The sequence below is a fragment of the Rhinopithecus bieti genome, unplaced genomic scaffold, assembly GCF_001698545.2.
Source record: "Rhinopithecus bieti isolate Rb0 unplaced genomic scaffold, ASM169854v2 scaffold_6776, whole genome shotgun sequence".
Lineage (NCBI taxonomy): Eukaryota > Metazoa > Chordata > Mammalia > Primates > Cercopithecidae > Rhinopithecus > Rhinopithecus bieti.
The window spans coordinates 1136090-1152227 of NW_016805299.1; the positions used below are offsets into that span (position 1 = coordinate 1136090).

The 16138-nt window shown below is 49.7% G+C and overlaps 1 protein-coding gene across 11 annotated transcripts in view; it reads left to right on the forward strand.

Moving 5' to 3' along the window:
* Positions 1 to 16138, forward strand: part of KDM2B (lysine demethylase 2B) — a 158837-nt gene that overhangs the window by 87300 nt on the left and 55399 nt on the right. For all 11 annotated transcript variants that reach the window (XM_017872072.1, XM_017872074.1, XM_017872075.1 and 8 more), the window contains one exon: positions 3343 to 3429. In XM_017872072.1, the coding sequence (XP_017727561.1) occupies positions 3343 to 3429 (87 nt within the window). The remainder of the gene's footprint in view (positions 1 to 3342; positions 3430 to 16138) is intronic.

The following is a 16138-nucleotide window of genomic DNA, read 5'->3' on the forward strand; positions in this document are numbered from 1 at the left end:
GATCTGCGTCGGCCTCCCAAAGTGCTGGGACTACAGGCTTGAGCCACTGCACCTGGCCTCATATGGATTATTAAAAGAAATAATGAAATGAGAATCCTTTGCCCTAGTACCCCTCCTATTCTATTCCATTCCATTCCATTCTGTATTTTATTTTATTTTTTGAGATAGAGTCTCACTCTATTGCCCAGGTTGGAGTGCAGTGGCATGATCTCGGCTCATTGCAACCTCTGCCTCCCGGGTTCAAGCGATTCTTCTGCTTCAGCCTCCTGAGTAGCTGGGATTACAGGCACCCGCCACTACACCTGGCTAATTTCTGTAATTTTAGTAGACACGGGGTTTCACCATATTGGCCAGGCTGGTCTTGAACTTCTGACCTCGTGATCCACCCACCTTGGCCTCCCAGAGTGCTGGGATTACAGGTGTGAGCCACCGTGCCCGGCCTATTATTTTTCAAAAATGCGAGGCTGAGCACAGTGGTTCATGCCTGTAATCCCATCATTTTGGGAGGCTGAGGTGGGCTGACTGCTTGAGGTCAAGAGTTTGAGATCAACCCAGGCCACATGGCAAGATCCCATCTCTACAAAAAATTACCTGGACATGGTGGTGGGCACCTGTAGTCCCAGCTACTTGGGAGGCTGAGGTGGAAGGGTCACTTGAGTTGTGTTGTCGCCCAGCCTGGGCGACAGAGCAAGACCCTGCTTCAAAATGTATGTAAATATATTTTAATAGACTATTTTAAGTGTAGTTTTAGATTTACAAAATTCAGCAGATAGTACAGAGAATTCCCATACATACCCCCATGCCTAGTCTTCCACGGTATTAACATCTTATATTAGTATAGTGTGTTTGTGACAATTAATAAACCAATATTGATAACATGCATTAGAACTAAAGACCGTATTCAGAGTTAGACCATGTTATTACTTGTCTTTTTTTCTGTTCTAGGATCCCACCCAAGGTACAATATTACATTTAGTCTCATCAGTCTTCTCTTAGCTGCCATAGTTTCTTAGACTTTACTTGTTTTGATGACCTTGACGGTTTTGAGGAGATCTGTTCAGGCATTTTGTAGACTGTCCCTCTTTTGGCATTTGTGGCTTTATTTGATAAACACTCTGGGGCCAGGTGCGGTGGCTCACGCCTGTAATCCCAGCACTTTGGGAGGCCGAGGTGGGCGGATCACTTGAGGCTAGGAGTTTGGGACCAGCCTGGCCAACGTGGTGAAAACCCGTCTCTACTAAAATTAACAAAAATTAGCCAGGGGTGGTGGTGCATGCCTGTAATTCTAGCTACTTGGGAGGCTGAGACAGGAGACTCCCTTGAACCTGGGAGGCAGAGATTGTAGTGAACCAAGATTGTGCCACTGCACTCCAGCCTGGGTGACAGAGTAACACTCTATCTCAAAAAAAACTTTGTTTATTGGAAACTTACTCTAGGTTAGTCATTATTTGAGGCTTTGGGGATACAGCAGTGAATAAAGACATTTTATAAATAGTGTTTACAAATCATTGACATTGACTATGGGACTGGGGGAAGCTCTGTGTTCCCGCGGCTGGGATATGAACCCTTGTTCATTTGTTCATATTGAAGCCAGGGGTTCAAATAATCTTCACCCTCGTTTGTCTCCTGAGCACTTCTGCTCTTCCTGCTAAGTGCTTTTGTATGATTTACTCTGTTCTTAAATGTCCTGAAAAAATGTTTTTATACAATTCAGCAATCCATGGTCCAGGATCAGAATGGCCCAGTGATAGGTCCGTGTGTATTTAAACACATTTTTTTGGTGGGGTGCTGTGGATGTGTGGATGTAGCTAGAGAAAATCCTGTGTGGGTGGTCATGGGGCAGAAAGTCTGGTGCCAGAGAGTGGGGTTCCGGGGGTCTGTCTTCATAGTCTGGGGCAGCACTAAAGTCCTGTGAGCCTTTCTGAGCCTCAGTAACCTCCCCTATGGTGGCTGTTAGATAATTCACCTGGGTAGCCTCTTATACCTGGATGAGGTTCTAAAGTCCAGCCACACAAGGCCAAAGTCTGGTAGCGTGAGAATTCCCTTTGAAGAACCTTCGAACTACTCATGAGGGTGAACACAGTGCGCCTCGTGGGAGATCGCCATGCAACCTGCCAGTCCGTCCAACGCAGCCCATTTTCCTGCCACCATTTGGCCACATGACTCCATCCTCAGTCAGACCAGATCAAGCATCTTCTTGTATTTAGGGCCCATGTTGCAAAAAACATTTACACATTGTCACACAGCATGGTTAGCGTACATGTAGCAAGCTGACTAAAGGATGGAGTCATGGCTCTGTGAAGGCGTCAAGGTCTGGCAGTTGGTTTTGTTTGCTTCTCTGAGTATGTAGTTAAATTTGTGAACATTAGAGGATCTGTAGTGCCACTGCCCAGCCCTTCCAGAGTACTTGGTAGGAATTAAATGAGGTGCAGTGGGTTACCCCTGTAATCCCAGCATTTTGGTAGGCTGAGGAAGGAGGATTCCTCGAGGCCAGAAGTTTGGGCAACATGGCATATACCCTGTCTCCACAAAAAATTTTTAAAACTTATGGCTGGGCGCAGTGGCTCACGCCTGTAATCCCAGCACTTTGGGAGGCCAAGGCAGGTGGGTTACTTGAGGTCAGGAGTTGGAGACCAACCTGGCCAACATGGCAAAATCCCATCTCTACTAAAAATACAAAAATTAGTGCGGTGTGGTGGCACACACCTGCATTCACAGCTACTCAGGAGGCTGGGGCAGGGAAATCCCTTGAACCCAGGAGGCAGAAGTTGCTTGAGCCAATATTGCGCCATTGCACTCCAGCCTGGGCGACAGAATAAGACTTTGTCTCAAAAGAAAAAAAAAATTTAGCCAGGGAGGGTGCCATGCGCCTGTGGTCTCAGCTATTCAGGAGGCTGAGGCATGAGGATCACTTGAGCCAGGTGGTCAAGGATGTAGTGAGCTATGATTGTACCACTGCACTCCAGCCTGGGTGACAGCAAGATTCTGTCTCAAAAAAAAGAAAAGAAAAAAAAAAGTTTGCGTGTGAGTCACTGACGCTCTGGACAAGCGCTAGCTATCATAACTGTGATCATGGGTGATACATACGTGGAAGTCACAGGGAGGTGTGTGATTTGCTTTGTTAAAAAATATCTGTAGAGGGCAGAAGGGGAACATTGTATGTTTTGTGGGCCCCAGGGGACCCTAGTGACTTGGTTTCTACTGAGTGTGGGTGGTGGTGGAGTCATGGGCAGGCGTTGACTTTGTGGAGTGCGATCCTTGCTGGACTATATCTGCTGTTCAGCCCCTGTCAGAGACCTCCCCTTCCCCCTGGGCTAATATGGATGCTTTGTTTGGCCACAGAACGTCCTGAAGGAGCACGCGGACGATGACCCTAGTCTGGCCATCACTGGGGTCCCTGTGGTGACTTGGCCAAAGAAGACTCCAAAGGTAAGACGCAGCCTGCCTGCAGTGGGCGGCCGCTTCCCACTTCCTTCCCACCTCCTTGTAGGGTGAACAACGGCGGCTTTTTCGGTGGCTCTGGGGCCTCCTGAGATGAAGGCACCCCAGTGACGAAGAAGGATTTTGGTGATTTGTTCTGTTTTTGTTTTTGAAACGGGGCTGCTTTACCTAGCTGTGGGAACTGCGAACAGTGCCGCCTGGTGGTCACTTGGAAAACTGGGGGGGCGCTCATGCCTCACCTTTCCCTGTGGTTAGGTGGATTTTCTGACTCTCCTTCCCTCACTCCCTTGCTTCTTCCCTTCCTTTTTCCTTTTCCTTTAGCTGCTTCATGGGCTGTCTTTTCCTCTTTTGAAAGGAACTTTTTCTCAGCGTGTAAAACTGATTGATGCTCAACATACAAATGTGTAATCGGTCGAGGGCGGTGGCTCACGCCCGTAATCTCAGCACTTTGGGAGGTGGAGGTGGGTGGATCACCTGAGGTCAGGAGTTCGAGACCAGCCTGACCAACATGGCACAACCCCATCTCCACTAAAAATACAAAAAAATGCAAGCATGGTAGTGCAAGCATGGTAGTGCAAGCATGGTAGTGCACGCATGTGGTCCCAGCTACTTGGGAGGCTGAGGCAGGAGAATCGCTTGAACCTGGGAGGTGGAGGTTGCAGTGATCAGAGATTGCACCACTGCACTCCAGTCTGGGCTACAAAGTGAGACTCTATCCAAAAATAATAATAAAAATAAATAAATAAATGAAATGAAATAAAAATGTCTAATCAAACGGGAAAGGACCAGGTCACGAAGAAGAGGAATAATGGCTGTATTGTTGAAGACTTCGTAGGAGCAGTTGGCTGTTGTCTGGACTCCACAGCCCTTATCTTATTTATGCTTCAGCAACTCTGTGGCGTAGACAGTTGTGACTCTCATTTTACAGATGAGGAAACTGAGGCTTCAAAAGGTCAAGTCACTCGTTAGGACAGCCAAGTACACAAAGATGGGTCGGTTTGGCAGCAGAGGCCAAATTTTCAACCAGTGCTCACCTCAAAGTCCGCCATCCAGAGAAAACAGTTTTGGTGAGCACCCTTCCAAAGGCGGTCCTAGGTGGGATACATATGTATCAGGTCATCTCTCTACCATCCATCTGCCTCCAGGCAGCTTCACCACTTCCTTGGACAAGTTACATACTGTCCTGAGCCTTACTGTCCTTGTTTATAAAAATGGGTTATACCAAGACTTTCTTCAGTGGTTGCCAGAACTAAGTGACATAAGGCATGCAAAACCCTTCAGACAAGGGCTGTCCTGAGGTTAGCACGCTCTAAATATTTGTGACTTCAGTAGCCCCAAGAGGTATTTTGTTAATTTCTGATTTTTTTTTTTTTTGGCTATTATAAAAAACACTGAAGCCAGACATGGTGGCTTATGCCTGTTGTTCCAGCTACTCCAGAAGCTGAGCGGGGAGGATCACCTGAACCCAGGAGTTCAAGATCAACCTGGGTAACATAAGGAGACCTCATCTCACCAAAAAAAAAAAAAAAAAAAAAGCCAGGCATGATAGTGCATGCCTGTAGTCCCAGCTCCTTGGGAAGCTTAAGCAGGAGGATCGCTTGAGCCCAGGAGCTTGAGGCTGCAGTGAGCTGTGTTCACCACTGCACTCAGTCTGGGCAATAGAATGAGACCCTTTCTCAAAAAAAAAAAAAAGAGAAGGAGAAAAAAAGTATACTATAACAGATTCAAACACTTTTTTTTCTTTTTTTTTTTTTTGAGCGGGTTTGCTCTTGTCGCGGCTTGGAGTGCAGTGGCGTGATCTCGCCTCACCACAACCTCCGCCTCCCGGGTTCAACCCGGGGGGGGGGGGGGATTTTTTTCCTGCCTCAGTCTCCCAAGTAGCTGGGATTACAGGCACCTGCACCATGCCGACTGTTTTTGTATTTTTGTAAGACAGGGTTTCACCATGTTTGGGCGCTGGGTCAATTTCAAACACTTATTATAGGCCTGGGCCAGTGGCTCTCACCTGTAATTCCAGGCACTTTGAGACGCCAAGGTGGGCAGATCACCTGAGGTCAGGAATTGCAGCCAGCCTGGCCAACGTGGTGGAACCGGTCTCTATAAAATACAAAAATTAACTGGGCATGGTAACACGTGCCTGTAATCCAGCTACTCAGGAGGCTGAGGAAGAGAACACTTTAACCTGGGAGGTGGAGGGTTGCGTGAGCTGGATGGCACCACTGCACATCAGGCCTGGGGATGCACTATAGTTTTATTTGCTAAATCTGGCAACGTCTAATTGAAATGACTTATTTTTGTATATTGTTGAAACAAAATGGTTATTCAGATTAATTTCCACTGTTTTTTACCTTTTCACATTGTGGCAACAAAAAACTCAAAAGACTATTTGTGGCTTACCTTCTATTTCATTCATTCATTCATTCGTTTATTTAGAGTCTTTTTTTTTTTTAACTGGTAATCAATTTATTTAAAATAGTTGACTAAGCATTGCAAATGGTTGACTCACCTCAACTTCCTGGCTCAATACTGATGGAAAGTCAGTTGTGCTTAACTCTCAGAAGGACTGTGCAAGTCAATTGGTCGCTTTTTTTGGATTCTCATCTGGAAACGATCCCATGTCTTAGAACTTCACCACAAGAGTTTTTCTTGTAGTGATTTCAAGTCTTGTAGGATTCGAAACTGGTCCTTTTCACTTTCAGGTTCTTCCTTCCGCGCTTCTGATCAAGTCAGCACACCCACCTTTTCCAGGATTAAGCTGCGGTCGTTAGGGTGATTCGAATTTGGTGATTGACACCTCCGGGCTCACGGTGTTTTTCCGGTATCTTAAGCCCATGGCTGCTGCGCGGTTCTGACCGACTTGTTCCTCGGAGAGAGCGAACAGCGGGTGAGTCAGGGCGAGGAGCCTTGCGAACCAAGTCCGCAAGTCCTACACCGCGTCTTCCTCGAAAAGCTTATTTAGAGTCTTTTTTTTTTTTTTTTTTTTTTGAGACGGACTCTCGCTCTTTGTTCGCCGGGCTGGAGTGCAGGTGGCGGACTCAGCGACTGCAAGCTCCCGCCTCCGGGTTTACCGGCCTTCTCCTGCCTCAGCCTCCCGAGTAGCTGGGTAATCGACGCCCGCCACCTCGCCCGGCTAGCTTTTTGTATTTTTTAGTAGAGATGGGGTTTCACCTGTGTTAGCCAGGATGGTCTCGATCTCCTGACCTCGTGATCCGCCCGTCTCGGCCTCCCAAAGTGCTGGGATTACGGGCTTGAGCCACCGCACCCGGCCTTGTTTAGAGTCTTAACTCTGTTGCCCAGGCTGGAATGCAGTGGTGCAATCATAGGTCACTGCAACCTCTGCCTCCCTGGATCAAGCGATCCTCCCACCTCAGCCTCCCGAGTAGCTGGGACCACAGGCACGCGCCGTCACGCCTGGCTAGTTTTTTATATTTTTGGTAGAGAGGGGGTTTTGCCATGTTGCCAAGGCTGAACTCCTGAGCTCAAGCAAGCCGCCTGCCTCGGTCTCCCAAAGTGTTGTGATTACAGGCGTGAGCCACAGTGCCTGGCTTACCGTACGTTCTTTTGTTGTTTCTATCCAGCAGTGCTCTTCTGCATAATTCTTTGATTATCTTCTTCAGGTGTACTTTTTTTTTTTTTTCTTTGAGATGGAGTCTTGCTCTTGTCACCCAGGCTGGCGTGCAGTGGCGCAATCTCGGCTCACTGCAACCTCCGCTTCCTGGGTTCAAGTGATTCTCTTGCCTCAGCCTCCCGAATAGCTGGGATTACAGGCGCACACCACCACGCCCGGCAAATTTGCATTTTTAGTAGAGACGGGATTTCACCATGTTGGCCAGGCTGATCTCGCACTCCTGACCTTAGGTGATGTGCCCACTTCGGCCTCCCAAAGTGCTGGGATTACAGGCGTGAGCCACCATCCCCAGTCATAAATAAATATTTTAAAAATAAGGAAGTAAATAACTTCAGAGCCACAAACTGGTAAGAAGCAGAAGAGGAATGAATACCCTGGGCCCAGCACTGAGCCCTGAAAATAAAGGACCCCCAGGCCAGCTGGAACTCCTGGGCACTCCCCAGTATATGCAGCAGCTTCCAGACGCAGTTTGTCTATTTGACTTGACCCTTCCCATGAGGCTGGGAGATGGAGGATGTTATTGCCTTGGTGCAGTTGAGGAAGCAGACAGCTTGGAGAGGTGCAGCAGTGACCCTCCGGCCACTTCCTTAGGAGAAGGAAGGCGTTGGACCCCAGATGTGCAGGTTTCTGTCACTGCACGGTGAGGAACCAGTGACATGTGGCAGGGAGAGGGGGGAGGGAGGCCCCTGCTATGTTTATGCATTTCCTGGCTGGTGGGGTTAAAAAGTTAACAGGAAAGGAAGAAATAACTAAACGACTGACTGCCTGGGCCGCCCGGGGTCTCTGGGTTCCCAGGTTGCAGCTTCCTCCCATTGGATGCAGGTTGGGGTGAAAGATCACGGGTGCTCACTGAGGCCCTCAGGATGCCAGGTAGGGAGTGGTATTTGATCTGGGTCGGGTTACCTAACAAGTAATTAACGCTAAGTGACGATTAGCAAGAAATGCTTTGATCTCCCACCTTGCCTCCAGGAGAACAAAGCCCTTTTCTGGAACTGATTAGGTGCTGTGAGGTCATTTCTGATGCGGTGTCCTTCATATCCAAGATGCTACTGAGCCACCATCCATCACCATCCACCTGATTGGCTGTTTCCACAAGTGGTGTTGGATTTGTTTTGATCTGTCTACACTCTGGCTGCTTCCTTTTATGACCAAGGGGCAGGATTGGTGGGGGCCCGTCTGTGACCTTACAGGCTGGGCGAGGGAATGGAGCTTATTTGAGGCCTGGCCTCTGACCTCGGCCTTATTAGTGAGCTGACCCCTGGCTCAGCTGCCAGACATGGCTACTGGCTGGCTTGCTGGTTTATTCCCAAAGGAGGAAACTGAGGAAGGACGGGGGACCCAGCCACAACTGCCTCTGGCTAGCAAGCCAGCCTGTGGACGCTGCCAGCTTCTTCATTCACTATCTCTAGTGGCCAAACCAGGCTGCCACTTGAATTTCAATTACTGGCAATTTTTCTGGAGTATGGGAGCAGAGGGGCTGGAGTGTGGAGGACAAGCACCCTGATGGGGGCATGGAGACAGTCCTCGTCAGTAGCTGTTGGATCAGCTTCCTTACAGGGACATTTTGGGGCCACACAGGAACCACAAGAGGAAGCAACACACCCTCGATGACTTGTGACCTTTGCTTCTGCTTTGTCTCCCTCCCCTTTCCTCCGAAGTTGGTCCCTTTGATCCCAGAGGCCTGCTCCGTCTGGGGTCCCTCGGGAGTGACGCACAGCCTTTCCCTGAAGGGGAGGCACGTGATTCAGTGAGAGTCCCCGAGTGCTTCCGGCAGGTCCCTGCCCCGCTCTCAGCCCTGTCGGCCCGCAGTCACGAAGCTGATGCTGTACAGTTGAGGTGGAGGGGGCCGGCAATAATGGCTGCCCTGTATTGCCAACTACTCAGGGTCCTGTAATTTCTCAGGAAGGCCATGTGCTGTAATGAGGACCAGTCCCCAGGCTGGTGGCATCAGCTTCACCTGGGGGACGTGTGAAAAAATACAGCTTCCTGGCCTCCACCCTTGATGGAGCCATTCAGTAGGCTTGGGGTGGGCCTGGGGATCTGCACTTTCTAAAAGCTGCTCGGGGCCAGGTATGGTGGCTCAAGCCTATAATGCCAGCACTTTGGGAGGCCGAGGCGGGTGGATCACTTGAGGCCAGGAGTTCGAGACCAGCCTCACTAACATGGTAAAACCCCATCTCTACTAAAAATACAAAGATTAGCCAGGTATGGTGGCAGGTGCCTGTAGTCCCAGATACTCGGGAGGCTAAGGCAGGAAAATCACTTGAACTTGGAAGGCGGAGGTTACAGTAAGCTGAGATTGCACCACTCCATTGCAGCCTGGGTGACAGAGTGAGTCTTGGTCTCATTAAAAAATAAAAGCTTCTCGGGGTGGGCACGGTGGCTCATGCCTGTAATGCCTGTAATCTCAGCACTTTGGGAGGCTCAGGCTGGAGGATCACTTAAGCCCAGGAGTTGGAGGCTGCAGTGACCTATGATCACTCCACTGCACCCCAGCCTGGGTGACAGAGTATGATCCTGTCTCAAAAATAAATAAATAAATAAATAAACAAACAAACAAAAAAACCCGGCTGCCCGCGGTGGCTCATGCCTGTAATCCGAGCCCTTTGGGAGGCCGAGTTGGGCGGATCACTTGAGGGCAGGAGTTTAAGACCAGCCTGGCCAACATGGTGAAACCCCACTCTACTAAAAATACAAGACAAAAAGCCAGGTGTGGTGGCTCATGCCCATATCCCAGCACTTTGGGAGCCTGAGGCAGGCGGATCACCTGAGGTTGGGAGTTCGAGACCAGCCTGATCAATATGGAGAAACCCTGTCTCTACTAAAAAAATACACAATTACCCGGGCGTGGTGGTATATGCCTGTAATCCCAACTACTCGAGAGGCTGAGGCAGGAGAATCACTTGAACCCAGGAGGCAGAGGTTGTGGTGAGCTGAGATCACGCCACTGCCCTCCAGCCTGGGTGACAGAGCAAGACTCCATCTCGGGAAAAAAACAAAAAACAAAACAAAACAAACCAATACATAAATAAAAATGAATACATAAAAGCTTCCCAGGTCATTCTCTGTACTGCTCGGATGCATTTTTGGGGTCAGATGCACCTGTGGGTGGACTCCTTCCTTCGCCACTGACTAGCTGTGTGGTCTTGAGCAAGTCTCAGCCTCAGTTTACTCATCTGTGAAAGGGGCTAACAGCACCTTTCTTGTGGGGCTGTGGTGAGATGATGTCTGTAAAATGCCTTTGGAGTGGGCCATCAATCAGTGGTTGCTATTCTAGTTTTTTGGAATTATGGAATTATGGTTTAAAAGTAACCCTGAATCTGCCCACCCAGAAGGCTTTTGATGTTCTTGATAGAAACTGAGGACACAAGAGGAGGAGCAGGGACCAGGGGAGGGGGCTGAATGGTTTAGAGGCATTTCCCATCCCCAAATTATTATTTGCTTGTGCAAAACTTAATCTCAAGCAAGGGCCTGAATGACTTAATTTCTTTGCAGTAGTTATGGCCGTGCTGAAATGGGCTGGCATTTCCTGGGGGTTTGAGGGTGGGAACTGGTTTAAGAAGCTGCTTTATCTAGGCATGCCAAGGCTGAAGCGGGCGGATCAGTTGAGGTCAGGAGTTCGAGACTAGTCTGACCAACATGTTGAAACCCCGTCTCTACTGAAAATACAAAAAATTAGCCGGGCGTGGTGGCGCATGCCCATAATCCCAGCTACTTGGGAGGCTGAGGCAGGAGAATCACTTGAACTCAGGAGGCAGAGATTGCAGTGAACGGAGATCACGCCACTGCACTCCAGCTGGGTGACAGAACGAGACCCCGTCTCGAAAAGAAAAAGAAAAGAAGCAGCTTCTCCTTTATCTCTTCCTCCTCCTAGAAGGGAGGAGTCGTAGGCTCTTTGGAGGGGAGTGATGGTTTGCCTGAGAGTGTGCCCCTGGGGGTTTGAGGCCACTGAGGCCATGGGGTTCTCCACTGGGTCAGGGTAGGAGGAGAGGATGTCAAAGGCCAAGGGTGTCAGATGTCCAGTGCTGAGGGCAGGACAGGTCTGGTGAAAGGCTTGTGGGAGAGCAGGTTCCCAGGAGGAAGCGCGCAGCTCAACATGCTGGGAGGAGGCCGCGATGGAAGCTGCAGGGCCAGGATGTGGGTCCCAGGAGAGCAAAGAAAGGCAGGAGAAACAAGTTGATTCTTGGAGGGTGCGGTGAGGGGAGCCATGTGAAGAGAAACCTGGGCCTCCGATCTGGAATCCCAAGTGCGTTCCTCCTGACGTCTGAGTCATTCATGGAGTCTGGAGTCCGGCAAATTCTTGGGAGGTCAACAAAAACGTCCAATCAACGAATGCCCACAGAGAATGTTCTGCTGCTTCTAAATAATGTTGTATACAACATCAACAGCAGAAAAATCCTGTTGAGAGAAAAATATGGGTGGCAAAAGGATGCCCCAGTTCTTTCGTTCGTTCTTTCTTTCCTGCTTTTGTTTCTTTCCTTTCTTTTTTGTTTGACACAAGGTCTTGCCCTGTCACCCAGGCTGGAGTACAAGTGGCGTGACCACAGCTCACTACAGTCCCCACCTCCCAGGCTCAAATGATCCTCCCCCCTCAGCCTCCTGAGTAGCTGGGACCACAGGCATGCGTCACCACACCCAACGAATTTTGTTTATTTAATTTTATTTTTTTGAGTCTCACTCTGTCGCCCGGGCTGGAGTGCAGTGGCTGGATCTCAGCTCACTGCAAGCTCCGCCTCCCGGGTTTACGCCATTCTCCTGCCTCAGCCTCCCGAGTAGCTGGGACTACGGGCGCCCTCCACCTTGCCTGGCTAGTTTTTTTTTTTTTTTTTTTTTTTTTTTTTTGTATTTTTTAGTAGAGACGGGGTTTCACCGGGTTAGCCAGGATGGTCTTGATCTCCTGACCTCGTGATCCGCCAATCTCGGCCTCCCAAAGTGCTGAGATTACAGGCTTGAGCCACCCCGCCTGGCCATTTTGTTTATTTTTTGTATGGGGGCGGTCTCACTATGTTGCCCATGCTGGAGTGCCGTGGCTCAATCATAGTTCACTGTAGCCTCATACTGCTGGGCTTAAGAGATCATTCCATCTCAGCCTCCTGAGTAGCTGAGACTACAGGTGTGCACCCCCATGCTTGACTTTGTGATTATTATTATTATTATTTGAGACAGATTCTCACTGTGTCACCCAGGCTGGAGTGCAGTGGCGTAATCTTGGCTCAGTACCAACCTCCACCTCCTGGACTCAAGTAATTCTCCTACCTCAGCCTCCTGAGTAGCTCAGATTATAGGCATCTGCCACCACTCCTGGCTAATTTTGTATTTTTAGTAGAGACAGGGTTTCACCATGTTGGCCAGTCTAGTCTCAAACTCCTGACCTCATGTGCTCTGCCTGCCTCGGGCTTTCAAAGTGTTGGAATTACAGGTGTGAGCCACTGCACCTGGTCTGTGATTTTTATTAATCATGGTAAAATGCCAGGCGCAGTGGCTCACGCCTGTAATCCCAACACTTCGGGAGGCTGAGGTGGATGGATCACAAGGTCAGGAGTTCAAGACTAGCCTGACCATGATGATGAAACCCCGTTTCTACTAAAAAAAAAAAAAAAAAACCCAGGCGCAGTGGCTCATGCCTGTAATCCCAGCACTTTGGGAGGCCAAGGCGGGGATGGGGGGGACCATGAGGTCAGGAGTTCGAGACCAGCCTGACCAACAAGGTGAAACCCTGTCTCTACTAAAAATACAGAAATTAGCCGGGTGTGGTGGCACACACCTGTAATCCCAGCTACTCAGGAGGCTGAGGCAGGAGAATAGCTTGAACCCAGTAGGCAGAGGTTGCAGCGAGTCGAGATTGTGCCACTGCACTCCAGCCTGGCAAAGGAGCAAGACTCCATCTCAAATAAAATAAAATAAAATAAAATAAAATGTGGTAAAATATATGTTGCGTAAAAGTTACCATTTCAGGCCAGGCATGGTGGCTCACGCCTGTAATCCCAGCACTTTGGGAGGCTGAGGTGGGTGGATCACTTGAGGTCAGGAGTTCGAGACCAGCCTGGCCAACATGGTGAAACCCTGTCTTTACTAAAAATACAAAAAGTAGCTGGGCATGGTGGCTCATGCCTGTAATCCCAGCTACTCAGGAGGCTGACGCAGGAGAACTGCATCAACCCAGGAGGTGGAGGTTGCAGTGAGCTGAGATCGTGCCACTGCACTCCAACCTGGGTGACAAAGCAAGACTCCATCTCAAAAAAAAAAAAAAAGTTATTTCAACTATTTTTATGTGCATAGTTCAGTGGCATTATTATTTATTTATTTTTTATTTTTTATTTTTTTTGAGATGGAGTCTCGCTCTGTTACCCAGGCTGGAGTGCAGTGGTGAGATCTCTGCTCATTGCAAGCTCCGCCTCCCGAGTTCACGCCATTCTCCTGCCTCAGCCTCCTGAGTAGCCGGGACTACAGGCACCCGCCACCATGCCCGGCTAATTTTTTTTTTTTGTATTTTTAGTAGAGATGAGGTTTCACCATGTTAGCCAGGATGGTTTCGATCTCCTGACCTCGTGATCCGCCCGCCTCGGCTTCCCAAAGTGCTGGAATTACAGGCGTGAGCCATCACGCCCGGCCATTATTATTATTTAACATGTTGTGCAGCCATCATCACCATCCATCTCCAGGACTCTTTCATCACTCCAAACAGGAATCCTGGAACCCCGGCCCTGTTTAACACTCGCCCCCCACTCTCCCCTCCCGCTGCCCCCTGACAGAAAGTTTTTGAAGACAGAATAGTGTGAAGTTGGGACACTTGGTGAGGGAGAGGCCATCAAGGAGGCTATTGCTAAAGGTCTCCTAACAGTGGATCAGTTTCGCATAGTGACTGTGGCAATGAAGAGGTTGGATCCCAGATACATTTGGGAGGCAGCACTGATGGGACAGTGGGATGCTTCTGCTGCTGGGTTGAGGGGAGGTGTCAGGGATGGCTCCTAGGTGTTGGATTTACAGGGCGTCTTCGGGCTAGTGTTCTCACCTCTTTCTGGAAACCCGACCACAGAATGATTTTCAACATCCTCAAACTGGTGTCGCCCCTTTGCCACCAGGCTCAGGCCCTTCTAGTCTCCCAGCTGTCAAAGTAACCTCCTGAAATGTACACCCCATCACAGTTCTCCCTTGTGTATTAGTCGACTAGGGCTGCATAACAAAGGATCACGACAGAAACGTACTGCCTCACAGTTCTGGAGGCCAGAAGTCCAAGGTGAAGCTGTCGGCAGGCAGGTTCCATCTGGGACTGTGCGAGGATCTGCTTCAGGCCTCTCTCCTTGGTTTGTAGGTGGCTGTGGTCTCCCTGGGTCTTCACCTCATCTTCCCTCTGTAAGGGTCTGTGCCCAGATTTCCTTATTTTATAAGGACAACAGTCATATGGGTGCTGGGGGCTCGGACTTCAACATATGAATTTTGGGGGTGGATACAGTCAGCCCCCAACCCTTGTTATCAATCCTTCAGTGATTCTCCATCTTCTTTATTTTTAAAGTTTTTTTTTTTCTAGTTTCTGAGACAGGGTCTTGCTCTGTTGCCCAGGCTGGAGTGCAGTGTTGCAATCACGGCTCGCTGCAGCCTCGACCACCCGGGCTCAAGGGATCCTCCCACCTTGACCTCCCAAAGTGCTAGGACTACAGGCGTGAGCCACCACGCCCGGCCTCCATCTTCATTAAAAGCCTCTCCCAGCTCGTGAGCCTGGCCTTGAGTGCCCAAGTCGCCATCTGTGACTGTGCCGTAGACTCTCCTGACCTCCTCTCATCTTCATTTCATTGCTGGGGAACCAAATTCCTCCATGGTTTCCTTGGACCGGCCTGCCTCTGTCTTTGCTTACACTCTTCCCTTCTCAGAGTGCCCTTTTCCCCATTGCTCCCATGTAGCAATCCTCTCCATGCCAGCCCCAACCCAGTTCCCTCCTCACCAGGGAGCCTCCTGAGCTGACGTGTTCCAATTGCACCTTAGCCCCTTTCCACCCGCCTCACCCTCCTTGTGGACTGCTGCAAGGGGCTTCCTTGTCTGTCTGGCCTCTGATTGGTCTCAGCCCATGGGAAGCACCTGTAGGAGATGGGAAGGTGGGAGGAGAGGGAGGCGGAATGTTGATTTCTTCAGCTTCCTCCCTGTGGGATCATTGCAGGTTGAGTGTTTCCATCTATCGCAGACCACACCTCTATTGTGTGACCTTCTCCAACTTTTCTCTGCTTCTGGTCACTGTTCCCTCCCCTTGCCTATTGGCCAAGGGGAGAAAACAGCTCGTCACTGTCCCTGGGCTTGGCTGCATCGACGCCTGGCTGGTTTCCCTTAGCCCTGTTTACGTTTTGTCAGTCAAACATCTGCTAAACTCTCCGTTATGCACCAGTGTGAGGGGGCCTTGGTGCCATCCGATTCCTGCCAAGATCCTGACTGACGTGCTTCCACACTTCTTTTCCCACAGCACTTCTGCATTCTACTCTGCATTGTGTGTGTGTGTGTGTGTGTGTGTGGTTGTTGTTGTTTTGTTTTTTTTTCTGAGATAGGGTCTCACTCTGTTACCCAGGCTGGAGTGCAGTGGCACAATCTCGGCTCATGGCAACCTCCGCCTCCCGGACTTAAGGGATTCTCACATGTCAACCTCCCAGGTACCTGGGACTACAGATACATACTACCGTGCCCAGCTAAATTTTTGTATTCTTTTGTAGAGATGGGGTCTTGCCATGCTGCCCAGGCTGGTCTCGATCTCCTGGGCTCAAGAGATCCGCCTGCCTCAGCCTCCCAAAGTGCTGAGATTACAAACGTGAGCCACTGCACCTGGCCATAGGGCCTAACGCTGGCCTACTCTGCATTTTGGTTGACTGGACACACCTGAACGGAGCCTCCACTAGCGTCTTGAGACTGGAGCTTGTCTTTTGTTGTTGTTGTTGTTGTTTTCTTTTTGAGACGGAGTCTTGCTCTGTTGCCCAGGCTGGAGTGCAGTGGCACAATCTCCGCTCACTGCATGGAGCTTGTCTTAGTAATGTTTATTATTATTATTTTTTGAGATGGAGTCTTGCTCTGTTGCCCAGGCTGGAGTGCAGT